General features: G+C 39.4%; 1 protein-coding gene across 3 annotated transcripts in view; it reads left to right on the top strand.

Annotated features, from left to right (window-relative positions):
* znf516 (zinc finger protein 516) overlaps window positions 1-24,118 on the top strand; it is a 56,810-nt gene that overhangs the window by 28,289 nt on the left and 4,403 nt on the right. For 2 of the 3 annotated variants that reach the window (XM_067424826.1, XM_067424825.1), the window contains exons 2-4: window positions 11,463-13,390; window positions 16,891-18,126; window positions 21,416-21,520. In XM_067424826.1, coding sequence (XP_067280927.1) covers window positions 11,689-13,390; window positions 16,891-18,126; window positions 21,416-21,520 — 3,043 coding nt within the window. In that variant the 5' untranslated portion in view covers window positions 11,463-11,688. Of the gene's footprint in view, window positions 1-11,462; window positions 13,391-16,890; window positions 18,127-21,415; window positions 21,521-23,362; window positions 23,427-24,118 lie in introns of all 3 variants that reach the window. The other variant, XM_067424827.1, reaches the window with a different exon arrangement.

Raw genomic sequence — 24,118 nt, 5'->3', positions numbered from 1 at the left:
CTGTAACCCCTCCAATCAGCAATTGCTCACCCTTAGGCTATAAACCCAGTGGAGAGGTTTAGGTTGCTTTGTGCCATAACATATGCTCAAATGCAAAGATGAAAAATTTAATTTGGTTTGCAGGGTTTTGTGTTAATCTGAATGAATGACCCAAATTTGCAGCCTTTCCTGTTCCTGTGCCACATTTATTCTATTTTACCTTCATTTGTTGAAAAAGTGTTTGCAAAAAAGAAGGGGAGTGAGAGACAAAAAATAGAGAGAGAAAGAGAGTCTGAGCTGGCCTTACCATGATAATCTAATCCCTGTTCAGAGAGCTTTTTTTAGAGAGCAAGTTAATGCCTTCAGATTATAGTTCAGCTCTAGACCACGCCAACCACACTGGTATATCTGCAAGCCACTTACGGTCACAATATCACAGTTACCCAAAGAAAATAATTCATTGAAAAGATCCGACACCAAAAGATGATTTGTACACAAAACAGACATTGCTTCTTCTAAATTTCAGCCTGCACTAAAAAAAAAAAAAATGACCTGTTGAATTTACTTTAAAAAAAAAATGTTTAATGTATTCCCTTGCGAAGCATGCCGGGAACTACAGATCCACTTGCCAGTTTGTTTGTTTCACTCAGCAATGTTAAGTTGACCGAACAAACACTTATTAAAGGGTAAGTTCACCTAAAAATGAAATTTCTTTCATTAATGACTCATGCATTAATGTCGTTCCACACCCGTAAGACCTCTGTTCATCCTCGGAACACAGTTTAAGATATTTTAAATTTATTTTTACATTCAAAGGACGGAAAGGCCTCGGACTAAATCTAAAATATCTTAAACTGTGTTCCGAGGATGAACGGAGGTCTTACGGGTGTGGAGCGACATTGGGGTGAGTCATTAATGAAAGAAATTAATTTTTTGGGTGAAAACTAACCCTTTAAGCTGACAATACTAATTTGAAGTAAAAACAACTCAGTAAATTTAAGTTCATGTAGTTACATGAGTTTTTAAGTAATGTGAACAAGGATGATTTGAGTGCAACTAACAACAGTGAAAGTACATTTTTTGGAGTGTGTTACCCTCACAAAGCTATATGACATCAGAAGATGTTGAGCATTGCTCATACGTCGTCATGTGGACTTAATTTGTGCTTTTTCAGTCCTCATTCACTTTAATTCTATTGAAAAAGTGACCAGTATATTCCTCAAAATATACTTTTTGTATATCATTTTAAATTTCATGAAGGTGAGAATAAATGATGACAGAATTTTCATGTTATGTATATATGGATGAACTATACCTTTAATTGTATATCAGGGGTGCGTTTCCCGTACAACGACCTAACTCACTGCTTAACTACCATAGTACAAGGCATCATTGAAGAAATATACTAGCTAAATCACGATGTTTTCCAAAACCGTATTGTCGCAAATCTGTCATTCAATCACGTTGGTTAATGATGTTATGCAGCTGGTGGAGTAATAACTGCTTTTAATGAATTATTTTGAGATCGATTTCATGCTAGATTCTTTTGCTATAAATTATGGACACGGCACTTGAGGACTAATTCTTACTTTTTTAAGTTATTTTGCTTTATTTCCAGACTCAAATAGGCTCGTTCTTACGTACTAGAGCATGTCCGCACATGCACACTCATCAAAAGGTGCTTTAAACTCTTGAAAAACTTAAAAAACATAAATGACATTTGTATGTATTCGAAATAAAAGATATAGGTTGTACTAAATGTCAGCTTGGTTATTTTGCTCAAGATAAGGATTTATTAAGCCCACGTCATGCAAACAAGAAACTAAGCTTCTAACCACATGACGAGAGCTGTCATTGCTGTTTTGCGAATGTTCTTTGGAACTATGGTTTCGGGAAACACCAACACGTTGAACTATGTTAACAACGACGGAACTTGCAACATTGGCTAACAATGCTTTTGGGAAACAAACCCCTGTTTGAGAGAATTTCGATAAAAGTGTTTTATAGATTTTATTTCTTTCCAGTACATTTTATTACTGTTTGCAACTATCAAATCATAAGAGATTGCATGTAAATCAGTAAGCAACTGGTTGTTAATCTGGTCAAGACCCGATGAAACTTATTTGTCTTTTTGAGTGTGTATGTGTGTGTGTGTTTCTTGGACGAGCTGTGTGACCGCAAAGGTGTTATGTCATACTGCCATCAGGAGTGCTGCAGAGGCTCAGGCAGATATTACATAAGCATTACTGCTGGTGTCCCGCTCTCATCTCTTTATCACTGCTGTCACACACACACACATATACACACACACACACACACACACACACACACACACACACACACACACACACACACACACACACACACACACACACACACACACACACACACACACACACACACACACACACAGAGAGAGAGAGAAAGAAAGAAATACGTGCACACTTGCATGCTTTGTCTTGCACCAAAAAATATATAAAAAAAACACCTGTGGACACATGAAGAAGCGTTTTCCCATTATCCTAAACAAATGTTACTGTGCATGACAATTCACCTGTTTCACAGATCTGCATGAACTATGTACACTATAATATTATAGAGATAATATGACTTCTGTCTGTCTTATGTCACTTTTATAATGCACTTTGATGACAGAATCATTCCTTTAAAGTATATGTTTTATAAAAGTAAAGGAATGCTTATAGAATCCTAATGAAAATACTAAAATATGAGGTTATCTGAATAACTTTAATGATCCAAAATCAATTTGTGAGCAAGTACATAACCAGCCAGTGTTCAAAACTATCTCCTTACCTTAGCCCGATTAAATAAAAGTCAGCTTGTAATAACGTGTTATAATTTGAGTGGAACGGGTGGATTTCCACCGGGAATTCGAGCATGTCATTTGCGTCATGTCTGTATACATAAAGGAGTCTGGCTAGTAGTGGTATCGCATGTGAAGATGCTGCAGGTGGTGGATCATTTATAGTCTTTTCTCACAGAATTTGGAATAATTAAATGTTGGGATAATTAAACGTATCCTTTTGATGGCGGATTGTAATCCAGAAAGGTCCAAACGACAACCATCAGTGAGAAGTGGAGATTCATCCATAGTCAAAAGAAAAAGATCTATAGGGAATGCTAATACACACTAAATATATAGTCACATAATGCTGTTGTTGTTAACATTAACCATTAAAGAATAACGTGTAACAATAATAATAATTTGCATGGTTTGATGTAATATGAGCTAAAATAGATTAGATCGTTCGATACCACACATTTTTTTTCTCAGTTAGTCAGAACAAAAGTTGCAGACATGTTACTTTTTCAGATGATATTTAGCAGGGAACATTTTTCTTTTGGTCATACTTCCAAGACGTAGAATCTGTGATTCCAAAGTTCATCCTCCCACATCCTCCTTAAAACATTAGATTCATCCGCGCTGAGGAGCCGTGCCGATGCACAACCCACGTAAAGATGATAATTCCACAAATAACTGCAAATGCAAAAGAGGCAAGACTTACCGACTGCAGCTTTAATTAGTTACTAGATACTTAAAGTCCTCATGAAATCAAAATTGACCTTATTTACTTTGTTAGCACACATTACATGTCTTAGGGTGAACAATTAATCTGTGCAAGTTAATACACAGAAAAAACTTTATCGTGGTAATCTTAAATCAAAATCTGAAAAGTAACTTCAGGTCTGGAATGGCGTTTCCTTTACAAAAACAGCAGTTTGACAGCTTGGGTTTGAATATCCTTAACCACTCTCCTCCAACCGTTAGCCTGCTATTAGCATAGACCTTAAAAAATGAGCGAGAGATGGAGAGGAGGAGCGCTGAAGTTAAACCCTGCCCTACCCAGTATAATAAACACAGTATTTTTCACACAATTTACTTATCTGTACAGCGCTGTTTTCTCTGTCCTAAAAACGGCCTGATGATTTCCTTGTTCTATGAAGTTCCTCCTTCAGAAATAAGTAACGAGTTCTGATTGGGCCAGCGCTTCCCGTGTTGTGATTGGACAGCAGCTTAGCGCACTTTGCCCGGAAAGGTCCCGCCTCTTACCATAACGGGGAGATGCAAGCGCTGAATGTGCGCTCTTCTCCACGTGGGAGAGCAACAAGACCACGCCCCCTATTTTGCATGACGTCTGACGAAGACGCTTTGGGTTGAAACGTCTTTTTTTTCTTTTTCTTTGGGAGCAACAACAGCAGTGTGCAGATTTCTATTTACTTACATTTATACACTGTCCCAATTGGCAAACTTCTTATGCACTTTCAGTCCTGTGGACTTACAATGGCGTGTCCGTTTAGTCCATGAGACTGTAGGGTGTCCCATTTAGTCATATGGTCGATATGTGCCCTCAAAGCGTACTTGCCGAGCCCGCACTGGTGCGAACTCCGCAGCAGATTTCATCCCGACAGTCAAAGCTGCGTTACGTCACGAAAGTGCACACTCAGGGGAAGACCGCAAATGTTTAGGATGCCATTTGGGACAGGGCCTTAGCATGGCATCTTACTTTTTCTGCAGCAGTTTATATCAAAAACATGCCAATGAAATAAGATACATATTGTGTATGTATATATATATATATATATATATATATATATATATATATATATATATATATATATAATATATACAATGCATTATCTTTTCGGTCCCACTTTATATTAGGTGGCTTTAACTACTATTTACTTACATCAAAAATAAGTACAATGTGCTTATTGTGTTCATATTGTATTCCAAAACACTTGTGCTGCTATTGAGCTGGGATACGGGTACAGTTAGGTACAGTTTTGGTGATATGGGTAGGTTAAGGTGTAAGAGATGGGTCAACAGTGTAATTATAAATGTAATTACAGAAATTAATTACAGTAAAAATAGTAGTACACTGTAAAAACATATGTGCAGAGTAAGTGCAGTATATCACATTATTCATTTAAATGTAAGTACATATTAGTTAAGGACTCCTAATGTAAAGTTATTCTTTTGATAATTTCTGTTGAACAAAATAACTTTTAAGGCTGCTACCTTTATTTTACAGATTTGTTGTTACACTTTACATATAGTAGTTACTATAGTAATAACTATAAATGATGCATAATTACATGCAACTCTAACTGTAAAACAAATGTAATCCTAACCCTATAGTAATTACATGTAGTTAGTTAATATCACTCACTACATAAATGTGTAATTACATTGTAATTAGGACACCTTAAAATAAAATGTAACCAAATTTCAAGTGTCTAAATGTTCACTGATATCATCACTCAGGATTTCCAGATTCTTTAGTCAGACATCATGCAAACTGACAGGAAAATAATCCCTCGCTTATTGCTTGTGTAACCGTGTTCTGGCTTTAGGGAGTGGCATTCTGTAGTGACGGCACAGGGAGGTCATGGAGCTCTCGCGCATCTGCAATCTCCACTGGGGAAACCGTGGTCTGATAATTCTGATGACAGTGATCCGAGGTCATTATCGTTCCATTCATTAGTTATGAATTCTGGCTGACCTTAAAAAAAAACTACTGCTTTGTGAAGAAGTCACTGCAGCGGTGTAATCTTATTAGCAGATGAGCATCATACGTCAATAACGCACACATTGCACTGTGGTATTGGTTTGTGATTCTGTTTCAAAACCTACAGCTCCTTGCTCGGCCTCTCGTGGTGTTTGATATTTTAGGATTTCTCAAACACACACACACTGACACGCAACATGTTTGTTTGGCACGGATGCAACAATTAACATATGTGCGCAGGGCACACACATACTAGCACACACACATTGTTTGGCTCACGCTGTATGGTTCAAAACCAGGGTGTGTTAAACCATATGTGCGATGTACTGGTTTAGCTCTGTCTTTCGCATGAAGATTTACACACGTGCACTTTTTCTTTTTCTCTTCCACAAACACTGGCTCAGAGCAGAGGAGTAGTGTCCAGAGCATGGGGCGTTTGTGCTGAGCTGGACTAGCCGTCAGGTTGAATAAGCGAGCAGACAGTTGATTCGCCATAGCCATTCATCAGCCAGAGAAAAGAGAGGAGGGGAAGAATGGAGCTCTTGCTCAGGGCTGTGTCTCTCAGATACGGGCCTGTATATGTGCTGCTGTTTCTTTCCACTGAGAGCTGGCCGTCTTTGTGTGTGTTTTTATGCCTATGCATGTTTCTACAGGCACATGTGTAGTTCTGTGTGTCAGTGGTGTGTAAACTGTGCTTTCTGCTTGTAAATGCAGTCATAAAGATGTGACATCATTTTTTAAAAGACTTTCAAAGCATATGGCTGCTAATCAATCATTGATTATTTAATTATGATTTAATTACTTTAGCAGTAGTGGTGTCACAGAAGTACAGTACTAATAAAGATAGATAACATTTTTGCAAAGCATATTTGCGCCACTGTACTGTAAAATTGCTCCTAGTAGCTTAAAGAATGTGATTTATTTGGTAGCATATAAAGTCACTGGTTTTATTTAAGTAAAAATTATTTTTAATATTTTTAATATTTTTAAATTTTATATATTTTTTTAACCATACCATTTTTTTTTGGGGGGGGGGGGTAGTAATTTAATGTTAGTAGTAATTTATTACAATGATTATAAAAGTGACGGCAAAGACTTTTGTAATGTTACAAAATATTTATTTTTCATATAAATGCTGTTATTTTACCTTCTATAAGGTTGATGCTGAATTAAATTTGAAAAAAAATACATTTGAAAGTATATTCAAATAAAAAAACGCATTTAAAAAAAAAAAAAAAAATATATATATATATATATATATATATATATATATATATATATATTTCACAATATTACAGTTTTTACTGAATTTTTGTATCAAATTAATACCTTGGTAAGCATGAAAAAAATAATAATTATAAACCCCAAAACTTTTCGTGGATTAGAAACATTTCTGATGTCAAGATGTTTGGTTTGGAAACTCACCATTGACAGGGCTCAATCCGAGGGGCGGGATAAACGGTTGTCTTTCAAACTCCCTCTGCACGGCGTGCACGCAATAGGATAGCGCTGCAACCAACCAGAGCAACGAAGGTGAATCAGAGCTCATTGATAGAATAAACTTTCGCTGTATCCGGTCGGCAAAACTCCGAACACATCTTTCCTTCTTAAGAAGGACTTCAGTGCCGTTCTTTGTTCTTTTCTCAGAGAAAAGCTTAACTCCAAGTCTTTCAGAGTCGCGGTCAAAGCTGATTCGAAAGACCGCCGTTCACCAGCTTCTGTGTTTACTAAAAGCACGCAAGCGCAATTCTGCCGTCATTATGTTAAGCCCCCCCCCACCAACTCTATAAACGATGTGATTGGCCCGACCAGAGTTTGGCGTTTTCAGCTTAGACGTGTATTGAGAGTTGCTAGACGACACTCGCGAACAGATTAGATTTGCTGCCGCTAGGGTGCTTCTAGATTTCTAGGCTAAAACATTTTAGGAATCATCACACAAATCATAAACTGTATAATTATTATTTTTTTTAAAACATAAATTACCTGGTTGCCTTAAAATTTTGACTTCATTGAAATTAAAAATGTTAGTTAATACAATACAAACATTTTTGAGAATTGACAACCTTTATTCAAATATTATTTAAAGATTTTGTAAGCATATTAGGTAATTGTGTGTTTTAATTGAGATGATTTTTTATGTGGTTCAGATACAATAAAATTTTGAGTTTCTATTTATTAAACCAATTTCCTTCATTGTATTAACTCAAATTTTTTATTTCAAAAACTCAAAATTTTTAGGCAACCAGGTAACTTACTTTTTTAAGTTAAACCAATAAAAAGTGTAGTGTAGTGACAAAAAATAAACAAATCTGTGTAAAATGACTTGCATGGACTGTTTTCGGGTGTTATCTGTCCCTTTTGGAGCTTGACTATCCCCTGGTTGTTATAAAATGTCATTGTGTAGTGATTCTTTAAACTTTTAACTCTTAACCTTTTAAAACTTGTAGTGTTAAACCAGCATACAGCACTAAAACAGACTCGGACTAAATACTGATCGAGTGAACTGTTCCTTTAAGATGAGCAATTGTTGAAGATGCTCACATTATACAGTATATGTTACCGCAAATGTGTCTTAAGAATGATAAGAGTTGAGGCAAGGGCAACAGCCATAGACGGTTCGGAAAAAGGTTCCTCAGGAATCTGAAATGAACAGTGGCTGTATCCGTAACTGTGGAATCCACTAGAATCACAAACGGCCAATCATAACCACTGTCACAGAGGAAACATGGGGAAAGAGCTTGAGTTGTAAATCTTGTTTTATGCCTGAATGTAACGTGGTCAGGCTACAGTTAAGTAGTGTTCATTGTGTCTTCATTTGAGAAACACTGCAGAACAAAGGAGCCCTTCACCCTGTGCAAGCTGTATCACTAAGCTTTACGTTGCAGCTGAATAGAAACGTCTGTGCTCTTTCTCCGTTCGGTTTTTATCATATGACCACATCTGTACTCGCATTCCCCATTACACAGACTTTAACTTTGCTGGACTTGACATTTCGTGTAGCATGTCCAACCAAGCCTGTTTCGTCTTGGCTCCTCTTGTTCCTTGGTTTCAAACCTAGGGGAATTACTTCTGTCGTGGACGCCAGAATATTTTCCGTAATTTAACATGACAACGTTAGCCTCGGCACCTGCTATCATGCTCGCAAACCGCAAACATGCGCCAGGGCCCCCTTTTTATTGCAGCTGTAATCAGTAGTTGATGGTACCAGGCAGGATCTACTTCGAAATGGGACCGGGAGGGACTTCCCTTTGTCTTCCCCAACCAGACATGCTTCAGACAGGCCTCTAGCGTAGGATGGACCCCTGCATCCAACAATGGGCGTGCTGGACTCCCCGCCGCTCAGAGGAGGTATAGACATGAGCTATTGTGACAGTTCTGGTGCGAGAGGCACAATGAGACTGTAGTTTGAGGGAGATTTTAAAACTACCAAGTTGTTAGTGAGGAAGCCCATGGAGACTATATGCACCTATACGAGTTTCGCAAAAATTATGGATAACAAGGGAGCTTCATCAGTGATAACTGTGATTTGTTTCGAATAAAAACAAAATACCATTTGCACATTGAGTGGAAAACTTAATTTGACGTTTGTTTTGTTTAATAATGCCTGTTTTTGGACAGATGATGCATTAACAATGTCATGGTTGTAGTCTTAAGGAATCTTTATCTTCTGTTGTCATTGTTGATGCATGTTATTGGTTTGGTAACTGTCTCTGCGCATTTGGACAAATTGCACAATTTGGTTTAGGATTTGAGTACACACACACACACACACACACACACACACACACACACACACACACACACACACACAGCGCTCAATTTGAAAAATGCACTGATCCTGCATTGATGGAGCTACAAGATGAGATGAACTGTCTGGGGATAAGTAGGTCAGCAGAGCTGAGGTAAGCCCTCTGAGAACGGCCATGTTTCAATAATAACCCCACTGCTGACGTGGTTATATATATGTGTGTGTTTGTGTAGTGTGTGTCCTTACACATCTCCCAAACCTCTTGGTATCATAGTTACGGCGATTTAATGCTCAGCTCATTGGTTTACCAAACAGCAAAACACTATTCATTACCAGCTCAGCACGTTCAGTTCCGTTATTATGCGGTTAAGCACCTCATCCATTCCATTGTCATAACGGCTACACTGTTTACATGCTCCCTAATACGCAAAATCAAATAATCAAAGAAAATAAACTAGATAAGTAGGCAAACATTGGATACAAGTCGAGATAAATGGATGATGGGACCTCTAGGAAAACTTCCAATTTCCTAAACGTCTCTTCTTTAAATTTCTTACCTGGCATTTTATAGCCCAGCAAGTTAACTTACCGTAAAAGATGAACTGTGGAGAGGCGTGTGATTTTGTGCGTTAGAATGTCTGTTTGTGTGAGGGGGATGCTGGGCCAGTGGTGAAATGTAGTTGGTATATAATGGATTATTGATTTTTGAGAGAGAGGACCGGCCCTCAGGGTTCATCCCAACTGGCCCCTCTCTTGCTCAACACTGAATAGTCTCTTTACGCCTGAGCAGACACACACACACACACACACACACACACACACACGTACACACAATGAATTTAGGTCTGTGAGCAGACAACCACTGTTCATACTGACTGTGAGAGGAGACTAACTGGGACTGTTGTCCTTCAGTCAAAGACTCACACAAACACACACAGACAGACTCAATTATAGGGGAGAAAGAGGCAAGTTGTCACACAAACCTTAAAAATATTAGTTACTATTGAACTATTGAACATTTCCTGTTATTGCCTAGGAAAAAAGGAAAAGTTCATTGAATACACTTTGATCGTGGGGCATGTTGTCACATGTACAGTATATGGGGTCACAATGAGAACCTGCCATTGAACAGCCAGAACTAAATTTAAATAGTAACAATAATTGATAAATTCATTAAATTCAAAGTTTTAGTATATAAAACAACACGCAAAAAACGATCAAACCATTGCCTGTAGATATGATTAATATTCATAAATCATATACATTTGTAACTTTTAAATACAAAATATATTGTAAGAGCTAATTTGTGTAATTGAACTTTTGACCTAAAACCCTGATATTACTGATGTATTAGCTCTTCTTACAGCCCCATATGTTACAACCAGACCCATTCTCCACTTTAGTGTAGTATATATTTGTTCATGTTAACCAAAAAGTGCACAAACTAGATTAACACATATGTCAGGTTGGGTATTACAACAAACATTTTGTCAGACAGCTTAAATGTTTTTAAAGAATGCAAAAAAAGAAAAAAGAATTTGCTATGTTTAGATTTAATTGAAAACAAAACAGAATGGCAGGAAATCCTGATTCTGGACTAGGGTGTGGATTTGAAACAATTAATGCCATGCTTGTTAGAATAAAGAGCAGTGTATTTACTATATCTGTGTTAATTGTCTTGTTAGAATAATCAGAGAGCATGTTGTATAAGTTAGTGTTTATGCAATACTTAAGACATGCCGTTCCCTCTGACTCCTAACTGAGGACATCAGCAGTCTTTCTCTCTCTTTGTCCCTCTCCCACTCACTTTTAAATGGTGCAGAGCATAAAACCCAATGTACTATGTCCTCTGTTTTCAGCTATGCGGTATGGATCCTGCCTTAAACGAATAGATTTAACTGAACAAAAGACTTTCAGATGACATTATATAAAAGGACACTGTTAGCTGGGGGTCTCAAACACTGAGTCTACGTTTTTTTCCATTTAACTATTTCGAATTTCTACAGTTTTAAGACATAGCACTTGATTAAAAGCAGCATTTGATTCATATTAAGAATCATTTAGACAGTATTTTCACACAAAAATGCATAGTGTCTGTCATAGTAACCACTTGTTCATTGCCATGGACTAATGGATTAATGAATAACCTTTATTTACTCATTTGCAAGTCTTGTTCTCAAATGTGTGTCTCCATTTCCTCTCAGGTGACCAGAATGAAGCAAACCCTCAGCTGTTAAGATGAATCATAGGAGAAAAAACTCCAGACATATTCCAGACAAAAGCAACACTGTCAACACAGAATTACCAACAATGACAAGTCTGACAAAGAGAACTTTTACCCAGACCGAATGACTACAGGCGAGACAGACTTAATAGGATCTAATAAATTGGACAACAGATAGCAGCATAGTGGAATATTCAAGCCTTGAGATGGAGGTGGAACGGCCGGAAGTTGCAGAGGAAGAGACCTTCTCCAAGGGTGGACAGGACAACCCTGAAGGCAAGAAGAGCCGGGGTCACACTTGTGAACTCTGTGGAAGAAGTTTTCCTTTCCTCAGCTCCTTGTCCCAGCACATGAGAAAGCACACTGGGGAGAAACCATACAAGTGTCCACACTGTGATCACCGCTCAGCCCAGAAGGGTAGCTTAAAGGCCCACATTCGCAGCCACAAACTGGATGGCCTCAGCCAGAGCACTGGCGGTGAGGAGGAAGATGTGGATGAGGAAGGGGAAAAAGAGGGAGGGGTGCCAGAAGATCAAGGTGGTTGCTCCAGCCCGACTGAGAGTACCTCAGCCTGCAACAAGGTTGTGAGCGGTGAAGAGGCAACCAAGATGAGGAAGAAAGGTGGGAAGAAGGAAAGAACCTCCAGTGAGAATGTCAAACAGTCAATGCAGTGCTCTCTGTGCAGGAAAAGAATGTCAAGTCCGGCAGAGCTTGAACAACATATGCAGGATCTTCACAAGGTCTTCCAATGTGAACTTTGCCCTTATGAGACCTTGCAGGAGGACCAACTGCAGGCTCACGTTGAGAAGGTACATCCTATTGAGGAGGAATCTGTCACCAAAGAAGTCTCTACCAGCGAGGACGCAGACGGTGTACTTGGTAAAGGCGAGTTCCCATGTGAACAATGTGACCAGGTGTTCACCCAAGCCTGGTTTCTGAAAGCTCACATGAAGAAGCATCAGAACACTCTAGATCATGGGTGTCGGATCTGTGGGCGCCGTTTTCGTGAGCCCTGGTTCCTACGCAGCCATATGAAGACTCACAACACCAAGGTAAAACCAAAGAGCGACTCTCCAGCTACTGTCAATGAGGTGGCGCAGGAGGAGTCCAACTTGGTGAATGAAGTGTGTCTGTATGAACTCTGTGCCAAGTGTGGAAACTTCTTCCATGACCGCCAGAGCCTGCAAATGCATGAGCAGGTCCACAGAAAAGTTGAGCAGCCTCCTAACAATAGTGATAAAGAGTTCACATCTGCCACAAAGACAAGCTTCTTGGAATGCCTAAACTTGAAACCAGCAGGGAAGGGAGAGAACCCCATTGAGGCAACTCTAGGGAAAAGAATCCCAGAGCTCGATCCAGTAAGTAGCTATCAGGCTTGGCAACTGGCCACCAGAGGCAAACTGGTGGAGGTCTCTGAGAAGAGCCTGGGTTGGGAAGAGAGGTTAGCCGATGCAGATGTAGCATATGACAGGGAAAAGGGCGAGTACATCTTGACCAGACAGGACAAGCGAAAAAAATCACTCGATTCTACCGTGAGTATCCCAACCAAGAAACGAAAAGGTGCTGGAACACAAGGCTCCAACACAGATCAGCACAGCAATGGAGAAAGGAACAGCCAGGTCCTGACAGGTGAGCGAAGCCCCGAGAATCTGAGTGACTCAGAGTACCGGCCTGCTTCTCGTCCAAGCCGTAAGAATTCCCAGAAAACCTCAGAGTGCTTGGAGTGCGGAAAGGGCTTCCGCACACAGCAACAGATGGTGATCCACATGCTCATCAGACATGGTGGCTTGGGTGAAACCATTGGTGGAAATGGACTGTTCCGTAAAGCAGCGTCCAGTCCAACTAAAGCAGGGGAATCAGCAGGACACTTCAGGGATCAACGACGGGCAGGGTTATTTGGGGACACAGGTAAGGGCATCTTCCTTATTTAAAGCCAGTACACAATTTGTAAGAAAGTGTACTCTCAGAAATGTGTTCTTCGTTTGAACATTTGATATAACTTTAATTGATCAATTGATTACATATTATGAACTCCGTTCTGCCTACCTTTTTGTAAACATTCACAATGCAGTGCAGATGCTCAAATTGTTTTTTATGTTAAAATTCACAGCAAGGAGTGCAATTTTATAATTTGAGTCTGTTTATGGTTTACCTTTTTACAGAATGTATATTTTACACCATGGGTCCTCTGTATTTTTACTACACTCTAAAAAATGCTTGGTTGTTTTAACCCAATATTGGGTCAAATATGTACTAACCCAGCAATTGGGTTGTTTTAACCCAGCGATTGGGGTGTTGTAACCCTGTACCTGGCTACAACATAATTATTAAGTAAACCTAAAGACATTGATTAGTTTCAGGCAAGTTCAAAGAATTGACAGTTACTTGAATTTTACTCATGCTCAATTATGAAGTGTGAAAAGGGATAGTGCTCCAAAGAATGTGTGAACTTAACAACAGCTACCTGATCATAAATTACACTGGGATGATTAAGTGAAGAATTACAGAAACATACATGAAGCAGGTTCATCTGCTGTAGATCCTAGTCTTGTGGATCCAACTTCCTACAATGTTTTAATCAAACACACTTAAACTAGAGAATCAACCAAACTAGAAGATATTGTAGATCAGGTACTAAAGGCAGATCTCCATGAATAGGATATAAGAACGGCCGGTTTGACAGATACTGTATGATATACTGCTTCTGAAGGAGGACAGAGACACCTTGTGGACAAATACTGCTTGCTGCACATTGTTCAGTTATACTGTACTTTTTGTGCATAGCTTAAATCCTCAATACATATATGATTTCAAACAGAGCTTCATACTGGAGCATGTTCTTTGCTTTCAATTTAAAAATTAACATTTTAAGCATTATGCACAAAATTCCCCTCAAGTATAAAACTATTATGATTTCCATTTGCAGTACCTATGGTTTGTTTTACTAAAAAAATGACCTCATGACAATTATTTACTCAAAGGACTATAGTCAAAGGATTGGGGTAATTTAAAAAAAAAATACATTTTAGTCTCACTTGTGTATCACTTGTTACCCTTCACATCTGCCCCCCTATCCACCCAACCCTACCAAACATCCCTCCCCACACTTATATACCCAACGTTTAGTTATCAATGTGCAAAACCAGGCTGTGAATTGTTAAATCTTTTGTAGCTGAAGCTGTCCAGCCCTCTTTGCATGATGCTATTTCTAGACTTCCTGTCTCAGGAAGACAAGCTCTAAAGATTTGTGTGTCTTTTTTTCCACTTTCCCCATCTTAATGCAGACCTTCATTTAAAACACAACACTTATTGGAAAATACTGCAGATGGCAGGTATCTCAAAAAACCCCAAATGCCCCATAGAGCACTGAATCTGTCCTGATGATTTATAATTCTTGTCATATTTAGTGAAATCATGGTATCAATCGTCTATAAAGGAATAGATTATAGATCTAGAGAGATTGGCCCAGTGGTACCACAAGGTTAAGAAATATAAATTGCCTTAAACAAAAGATGTCCTCTTGGGGATTAACACAGATGGAATGTTCCAGAACAGAAGTTTCATTGTGTAAGAGTTGAAACAGATGTCCACGCACTGCTGATATTTTCATGAAGGTGTCGTGACTGTTGAACGCATTTTCTACAGTTGATCTCCTCTAAAAGATACATAATCATACCAAATTATTCTTAGAATATGATATTGCCTCATGTAGCTTTTCTAAGGCAGAAAGAATTTAAGGAAGCAGTTATGGCCATTACGTTAGTGTAAGGTTTATCTCAGAGGACCCCCCCTCTCCGAATTGGCTCAAAAGTAACCTCAGAGAGGGTGGATTGAAGGCTGCTAGTAGCTGCTAGCTACTACACAGCAGCTAGTGTAAGCCACCAAATGCAATCCAGATGGCTTTAGAGAGAGAGAGAGAGAGAGAGAGAGAGAGAGAGAGAGAGAGAGAGAGAGAGAGAGAGAGAGAGAGAGAGAGAGAGAGAGAGAGAGAGAGAGAGAGAGAGAGAGAGGGCTACTGAGAGATTGCAGACATGTTAAATGTAAACAAACATCTTGCTGACAGATGAGAAGAGGTAGTCCCAGGCAAAGTTCCCAGGCCCAGTAATCTGTTGCTCTATTGTACTACTGTTAAACAAACTGTGTGCAATGTGCTACCACCATTAAAGTTTTTTGACCTTGTGTAACTATTTACATTATCATTTACATTTATATGTTATGCAATGCCATAAACATACTCATTAGAAAGTTTAAAATTTTTGCATTTCATTAAACAATAGAACCATTTATTTTTATTATCAATGTTGAAAAGTTGTGCTGCTTAATACTTTTGTGGAAACCATGATTTATTTGAGAATTTATTTAAAATACAAATCTCATTTTAAATGTATTAACTGTCTGTCTTAAAAAAATGTAATGCAACCTTCCTTGATGAAGAAAAGTGTACATTTATTTATATTAAATTGTGGGAACAAATGTCAAATGTCCCCATAAGGATAGTAAAACCTGAGATCACCTACATTATAGGGACCAGCCAGCGGTCCTCCTCACTTTTCAACAGGTTTATAAATCATACAGGATGAGTTTTTTTGTTTTGTTGAGAAAGTAAAAATGCAGAATGTTTCCTGTGAAGGGTAGGTTTAGGGGCAGGGGCAGTGTAGGGGGATAGAATGTACAGTTTGTACAGTATAAAAACCATTACGTCTATGGAGAGTCCCCACAAAGATAGTGAACCAGACATGAGTGTGTGTGTGTGTGTGTGTGTGTGTGTGTGTGTGTGTGTGTGTGTGTGTGTGTGTGTGTGTGTGTGTGTGTGTGTGTGTGTGTGTGTGTGTGTGTGTTTATACCTGTTTATATTACATTGTGGGGAACACAATGAATCCCCACCATATAATTTAAACCGGAGATCACCGACATTGTGGGGAATGGATTTATAAATGTACTAAATTATGTTTTTTTGAAAATGTAAAAAGGCAGAATGTTTCCTGTGATGGGTAGGTTTAAAGGCAGGGGCAGTGTAGGAGGGTAGAATTTACAGTGTAAAATCCATTACGCCAATGGAAAGTCCCCACATTTCAAAAAACACAAAGTGTGTGTAAAAAATAAAAAATAAATATATATATATATATATATATATATATATATATATATATATATATATATATATATATATATATATATATATATATATATATATATATATATAAAATTATGTACAGGACTCTCTTAAGCTTAGTACATTGTATTGAAGTACATTTACATGGCTATGTGGTGCCATCTTGTGGTGAAACTCTAAAACTGTTTTGACTGTCAGAATCTAAGTTCAGTGTTATGATTGCTAACTTTATACTTTCTGAGACTTTTTGCTATTGTTCTTATTGTCAAAATCCTGTATGTTGTTTTCATGACAGATAAAAAGCCATATACCTGTGAGCACTGTGACTTTTGCACCTCGGAGTCCTCGGCCATCGCTGCCCACGTCCAAACACATCATTTGGCGATCGGGGACTGGGGCCAGAGGAGTGATGCCTTAACCAGCTCACTCAGCCAAAGCCAAACTCACCAAACGAGCCACACGGGTTTCCCAAGGCTGAGAAATGCCCTGCTGAAGCAACCCTACTGGCCCTACACCACCTCAACTCACCTGGAGAGGGCGGCAAAGAGCGACGCCGCTTCAAAGACGGAGGATGAAAAGAGCAAGGATTCGGAAGAAAGTAGCCCCACAGATAAAGCGGATGTTAATCTGCTTAATCTCTCCATGGAGGTGGATAACGAAAAACAAGCGGTTTCTTCTACATTATTGAACAGTTTGGTTAGACACCAGTGTCCTTATTGCTCTTATGCAACACTGTATCCAGAAGTTCTCTGGATCCACCAACGAATTGCACACAAAGTTGACAGCACTACGTTGGTGCCTAAGTGGGCCCCAAGAAACGGCCTCAAGGGGCCAAAATCGCTTCTCGATTTCAAGAGACGCACTGGGCCACCTCCGTTCCTGGAAGGTAAGGACTGCCCATCTCTGCCACAGATGAGAACTTCCCGAACGAATCCACCTGATTGCAGCCCTGGAGGGACAAAGAAATCAAAACCTCAGACAAGTAGCGTAGAGTCCAGCTCTTCGCAAAGCAAGAGCTGGCCCGCAGCCACAACACCGGGGGCATCATCTCACTCGTCCAAACATAAGAGCAGCAAGTCCAGGACGAATGAGTTGGCAGGCAGTAAACACAAAGCAGACGTCCATCAAAACAGCTCATCGCGGCCCACGGCAAGTCCTCAGAAGACTGGAACCCCAAAGGCGGCAAGCAGAGTGATGGAGAGTTGTCTGCTACCTCAAGAAGGACTTCATTTTATGCTCTCTAGCAAACATAACCTCTCGGATCAGAGGAGCTCTAAAGCCCATGCTCCTCAGACCCCTAGCAGGTCTGATTCTCAAGCTCAGGATACACCATCCGTGGCTGGGTATGACCCCTGGAGCAGACTTGGCTCGAGCGGCCCATCCTCTCAATCCCAGTCCAAGAGACAGTCAAAGGCGGACGGTCCAGAAGCTGTGACGGACATCCTGAGTTTTCTGAAGAACTGCAATCCTCACGATTTAGCTGCACTCTACCACCACTGGGGCTTCAGCAACGCCATTGCAGAGCAAGCAGGTAAGCAGGTTTGATGTTGATTGTTACTACTGCTACTTCTACTAATATTTTTAAACTTGCAATTTGGTTTGATTTCATGATCTAATGTAACAACAGTGCAATGAAGATACATTGAGCATGTGTATAGGGATTTGTATGTCAAATACTGGAGTCCCCCTATGATGTATTTTGAGCGTATTTCTTTTCTTCTGAAATGTGATTACTAAACTTGTGTTGAGGAATCTTATCAATTAGCTTTGCAATGGGTTAGTTCACACTGGACTTCCATATTCTCCTGTACCATTTGTTATGATTATGACTCTTAAATCATCAAACAGGGCAAGATGTACATTCATTAACGCCAACTCCTACATTTACATATCCCAGTAACCGAGAACCTTGGTGTGCACATTTAATCATTTACAGAAATAGTTGGAAAAAAAATGTCCATTGCATATCGCGCTGTTTTACTTCCTTTCACCGGTTAAGAACGTCTTGAGCTGTTTCGCCAGTGTACAGTGTAAATGCAGAAATCGGATACGGGTCGCTTTTGAAAAGATGATGTATGCAGGTCGTCAAAAAAATCGGATATAGTCACCAAATCGGAATTGTGCATCCAGACCTGCAGTGTAAATGCAGCCATAAAGGCCTCCATTGGCATTCAGTGCATTTCCACTCACAAGACCCATAAAAGGCACTAAACACATCGATACAAAGTCCATCTCACTACAGTGGCTGTACAATAATTTTACAATGCAATGAAAATATTGTGCACACAAAAATTAGAATAACGACTTTATCCACCATGTTATTGACGTGAACTCGACGCATGCGCGAGAAATGACCCGGAAGAGGAGGAGCGGCGCTATCGCGTGAGTTCACGTCCGAGACCTACACGAAAGACAAAAACTTGGCGGATAAAATCATTATTTAGATTTTTTTTCGCACAAAAACTATTCTAGTCGCTTCGTAAAATTATTGTACAGCCACTGTAGTGAGATGGACTTTGTATCGATGTGTTTAGTGCCTTTATGGGTCTTGTGAGTGGAAATGCACTGAATGCCAATGGAGGCCTTTCTGAAGCCTTTCTCAGCCATCAGCTTTCAACAAAAATATCTTAATTTGTGTTACGAAGATGAACGAAGGTGTTAAGGGTGTCAAGCGACATGATTTTTTTGGGTGAACTAACCCTTTAAGATTTGTTTGCACCCTCAGATTCCAGACATTCCAGAATAGTTGTATCTCGATCAAATATTGTCCTACCCTTACAAACCATAGAAAAATGGAAAGCTTATTTATTCAACGTTCATATGACCCTCAAAATGTACCCTTGTGACTGGTTCTGTGGTCTAGAGTCACAATTATGAAAAAGTAAAAGTAGACTTAAAGTTTTAGTGACCAAAATTGATACTTAGAGAACACAGTGGCTTATAATGTCAATACATAATACAATTAAATAATATAAAAAAAGATGTACGCAAACTTGATAAGACAAATTTGTTCAAGTAAAATGTAAAGCAGTTGTTTACTTTTTGTTATATTATCCAATATCCAGTGACAAAGCATTTAATATCTGATGTTTTCTATTTAGAAAGGCCTAGATCTAAATATATAATATATTGGTATTGGTATTCAAGTTTTTTTGTTTAATTTCTTAGTATCTGTCAATATTTGACATTTATTTGCGCATGCTCATTTCCCAAATTTGCATTTTAATTTGCCTTTGCCTTAATCTGATGCTCACTAATGTTAATCTTCGATAACAATAACGATTTAATAAATTCTTTTTGGAAATTAAAATGCATTTTTCATATTGTACATTATAATGATGTGATAGCATTAAAACAATAGATTTCGTTTTATTTTGAATTTATTGAGACCTTTTTTTAAGGGTCATAATTTCTCCAATAGCACTAACTTTGCAGGAACTTTGCATTAATATTGAAAAACAGGTAAAGATTGACATGCTGAAAAATGGTTGTCAGGGCTCAGTACCTGAATTATTCAGCAAAGGCGCATTAACTACATTTACTCCTGAGCTGAAATGACAAATGAGAACGGTGAGGGCTAAAATGGCACGTAGCACCCCACACGCCGTTGTGCCAGCATACGCAAAGGTTAATGGAACTATTGAGTAATCTCTTCATCATCGTGTAACCTACGAAAGTGTGTAAAAACATTTCAGACAGCTATCGCTGAGAGGCATTCCGAGCCTTGAACATCACGCTCGTAACAGCATGCCGGGCGCTTTCTGAGGGGTTACAGCGCCTCGACGCCACAAATATGCAAAGTAGCCAACTCAACGACTGAATGAACGAAAGAGCAAGAGGAGTCAAATTAAGCCACCAGCTGCTTTGAAAAATATTTTCAAATGCTTCTTTTTTTTCATTCCACTTCATTTGAGGACATTTTGCCAGGCGGTCGTCCAGTTGGCCGGCTTCAGTGAGTGTAGTTCTGCGGAAAGACAGCGAAAATTTCTGTCAACTGTCTGGCCTGATATCATCAGCGCTCTCTTTAGCCCTTTGAGTCACATACAATAAAGTGACCTTTCCAATATTAGACTTTCCTTTTGTTTGTGCTGTCCGCTGCTTTTCCTGTTGCGTCGCTTCTCTATGGTAATAACTCACGGACTCATGTTTACTAAACGTAGCCTTGCTTACCACTGCCACCAACACTCTCAGTCACGACTCGGTGCTACGACAAAAGCAGGGCCCGAGGGGTCGGAGCAGGTAGGACCACCAGTGCCAGGTGACGGACAGGAGCCAAAGGGACAGCATTTCAGCTCACGCTCTTAAAGCGCCCCTGAGGGGAAACGAATGGCGGTTGCTTCAGGTTCCACATCGGTTCCTGTTACTTCAGCGAGTCCTTCACCGACGCGCTCGTGTCCGAGCGATTCCCCTCGCACGGACGAGGGCTGACATAGCTAGAGCGACGGGCAGGAAAAGAGCAGCGAGAGCGAGAGGGAAGGAGACAAGGAGAGAGGGAGGAAGGGGAAAGCAGCACACCTGACATGTGACACGGTAGCGCAGATGGGGGCACATCACAGGGCAAGGCTTTTAATTCACAGTAATTTATGCGGTCACATGGGCCTGTGTTCATGTCAGGCTGTCAGAGATGCTCTCGTGATGCGGCATGACAGCTCCCCATCCAAGCCCTGAAGGTAGCCTCCCATAATGACACATAAAACATACTAATGATGCTCTCTCTCTCTCCGTCTCCTAACCTCTCTATCTGTTCTGTGTAAGTTCGGCTACATGTTTTTCCTGTTAATTTTCATTTCTCTTTCTCCATTTGTGTGCGTGAACTGTAGGGTTGGCGAGGTCAGGGTCTCAGCAGGGGGAATATGTGTGTCCGGTGTGCAGGAAGAGCTTCAACCAGCCCAGCCATTACCGCACACACATGAGATCACACACAGGTGAGATACACACACTAAAAACAAACATACACACCAGCAACTAAGTGAAAGTACTAACTTCACGTCTCCAGTCACAAAATACCCTTTCCTATTAAAAATTATGTTTTTGTGTCACAGTTTTATCATTATAAATATAATATTAAATATTATAAGATAATTTATTTAATAAATTATGTAGTTCTATCAAATACTGCTTTTAATGTTACATTCTATAATTTTTATGCTTTATCATTTCCTTATAAATATTATCCAATTTATCCAACAAGTTTTAAATTTGACGTAATATCAGTGTTGTATAATACATATAATATATGATATATTATATAAAAAATTTGAAGCAATTTATTAATAAATCAAAATGTTTATAGTCAAGTTAGATAAGACAGAAGCTGCTAAATGATTCTTATATTAGCATAAAAAAATAATATATTAATATGTGCATGTATGCATTTATGTGCAAGTATGTGTGTGTGTGTGTGTGTGTGAGTGTGTGTATGTATAACGAGCGATCTCTGTATGTCCTTGGACGAGAGTCTTTCTTTCTTTCCGCCGCAAACATATTTGCGTGTGACTCTGACCTGTGAAAATTGTATACATTATTAATCAGATGTCACTTATGGAGCTGTAATTGTGCATGCTAATAAGCTGAGCAGTCACCAGTCCATTATGATATGCGTCAAATGCTCACTGAAAAAAAACGTGACAGTTTGCCCTTGTCTTCTTGTCAAACCACACACACACGCGCGCGTGCACACACACCTATTCAATCAGGGGGTCTTTTTCATTTCATCACACATACGATTATATCCATCATTCATGTTCAACAACAAACTTTCATTCGCCGAAATCTATAATGAAGTTGTGTGCCATTTTATGTTTACATTATTTAAATATTATGCAACTGGGAGCTTGTTATAATTCATTGGCATAAGTATTTAGGACATTTACCTCTAGTTTACTGGGGGTAAGCGCTATTACACACCATTAGCATGCACCGTAGCAGCTTTTTAATAATATAAAGAGGTCATGTACCAATCGTAGTAGTCTAAATGAATAGGGTTCCCTTCACATTTTTAAATGAATGCACTTGCTCACTTGCAGCTGCTCAAATCTTAAGAGGACAATTTTTTTTAATGTTTTGTTTTGAAGAGTGTGTGAAGGTTTTGCATACTAGCCGGACTGATCCCCAGTGACAGAGGCCAAATGCAACATTTTACAGAGCTCTCTCTTTCTATACACATAGACGTACAATCTACGTCATCAGTGATTGCTCTCTTCAGTGTGAGCTTCCAAATGAAGCGGGGCAGGGGCCCCCGGCCTCCATTAGCATGCACACTAACTCTGTGTGTCACTTTAAATTGGTAGTTTCAGTTCACTGTCTGCCGCGGCCACGCTAACTGGTGATACTAATTCAAGGCCTTTATGGCTAATGCTTGATGAGAGGGTGGATTCTTGGTTTGCACCTTAGTGCTTTTAAAATGGATTCCTGCTTTGAGGGTGCTCAATACTTGCTCCGAAGTTGACCAGGAAAAGCAAGAACATCATTAAAGTTGATGTGAAACGCAGTAAGCAAACCAATTTTACATGTGCCAGTAAAACAGGGAGATAGAAATGCTAGTTGTTTTATCAACCTTATTGATTGGGCCGTGGTTTCTATATTTCAGACAGATTTTAGCAAGACTTTATTCGAGACACACATGTGATTAGGGGACTTTTTTGATTTTGTATTGACTTCATTTGTACAAGAACGGTGCTGGCTAACAATAAAAGGCAACAAGTTCCAATTTTTGCAACTTTCACATTTGATTTCCTCTTTTTAACCCGGCCACCTTGCTCCCACAGTGATGTTTGAGTCCAATGGACTCATGGGAACTGGAGTCCATCCTCTACAGAAGCCCCCAAACAAGTATGTTTCACTTTTCGTTCGGTTGTTTGCATTATTTGTGTGTATCTTGTGTTTTTTTTTTCTGTCCTGTCAGTCATTTCTTCACCTTTCTTCATTCTGTGATGTGCAGTTTCAACCTGCCATCGTTGTTACTATGCAGAAAGTTCTAGAAATAAACAGATGTTATAGGGGATCAAATGGATCGCATCCCGCATCTACCTTAACAGTGGGAGATGTGCTTTGCTGCAGTGGGGAGGCCCACCCTTAATGAATTACCCCCTTTGCATGTGTTGCATATTACAAATGGCAAAAGCAGGCAGAGAGTAAAGGTCAAATTAAATTTGTGCCGCACTTCTCGGTGATGTTCTGACAATAACCTTTAATGTAATTTGGTGAGTTCTGTTTTGGATCGGGGTTTCACTTTCCACTCCTCTGGGGAACCACAGTGCCCCTGGATGAGCTCTTACTGTGCCGCAGACCTTATCAGGCAGCCAGCGCAACCCAGCCTCAGATAGTCCTGATTAATTGTGTCTGTCTTCATTTTTTTATGAGGCATGATTTATGATAATACCCCTTTTTCAGCCCCTCGGAATGACAATTATTTCCTAGTGGATAATTCATTCATTTTTCAAAAATAATAATACGGAGAAATTGAATGGCAGACTCATTTGTTTTGCTCAGGTGTGGGGGGATATTTTTATGCGATTGCGCGA

The sequence above is a fragment of the Pseudorasbora parva genome, chromosome 19, assembly GCF_024679245.1.
Source record: "Pseudorasbora parva isolate DD20220531a chromosome 19, ASM2467924v1, whole genome shotgun sequence".
NCBI lineage: Eukaryota > Metazoa > Chordata > Actinopteri > Cypriniformes > Gobionidae > Pseudorasbora > Pseudorasbora parva.
This window is presented reverse-complemented; position numbering and strand designations above follow the sequence as displayed.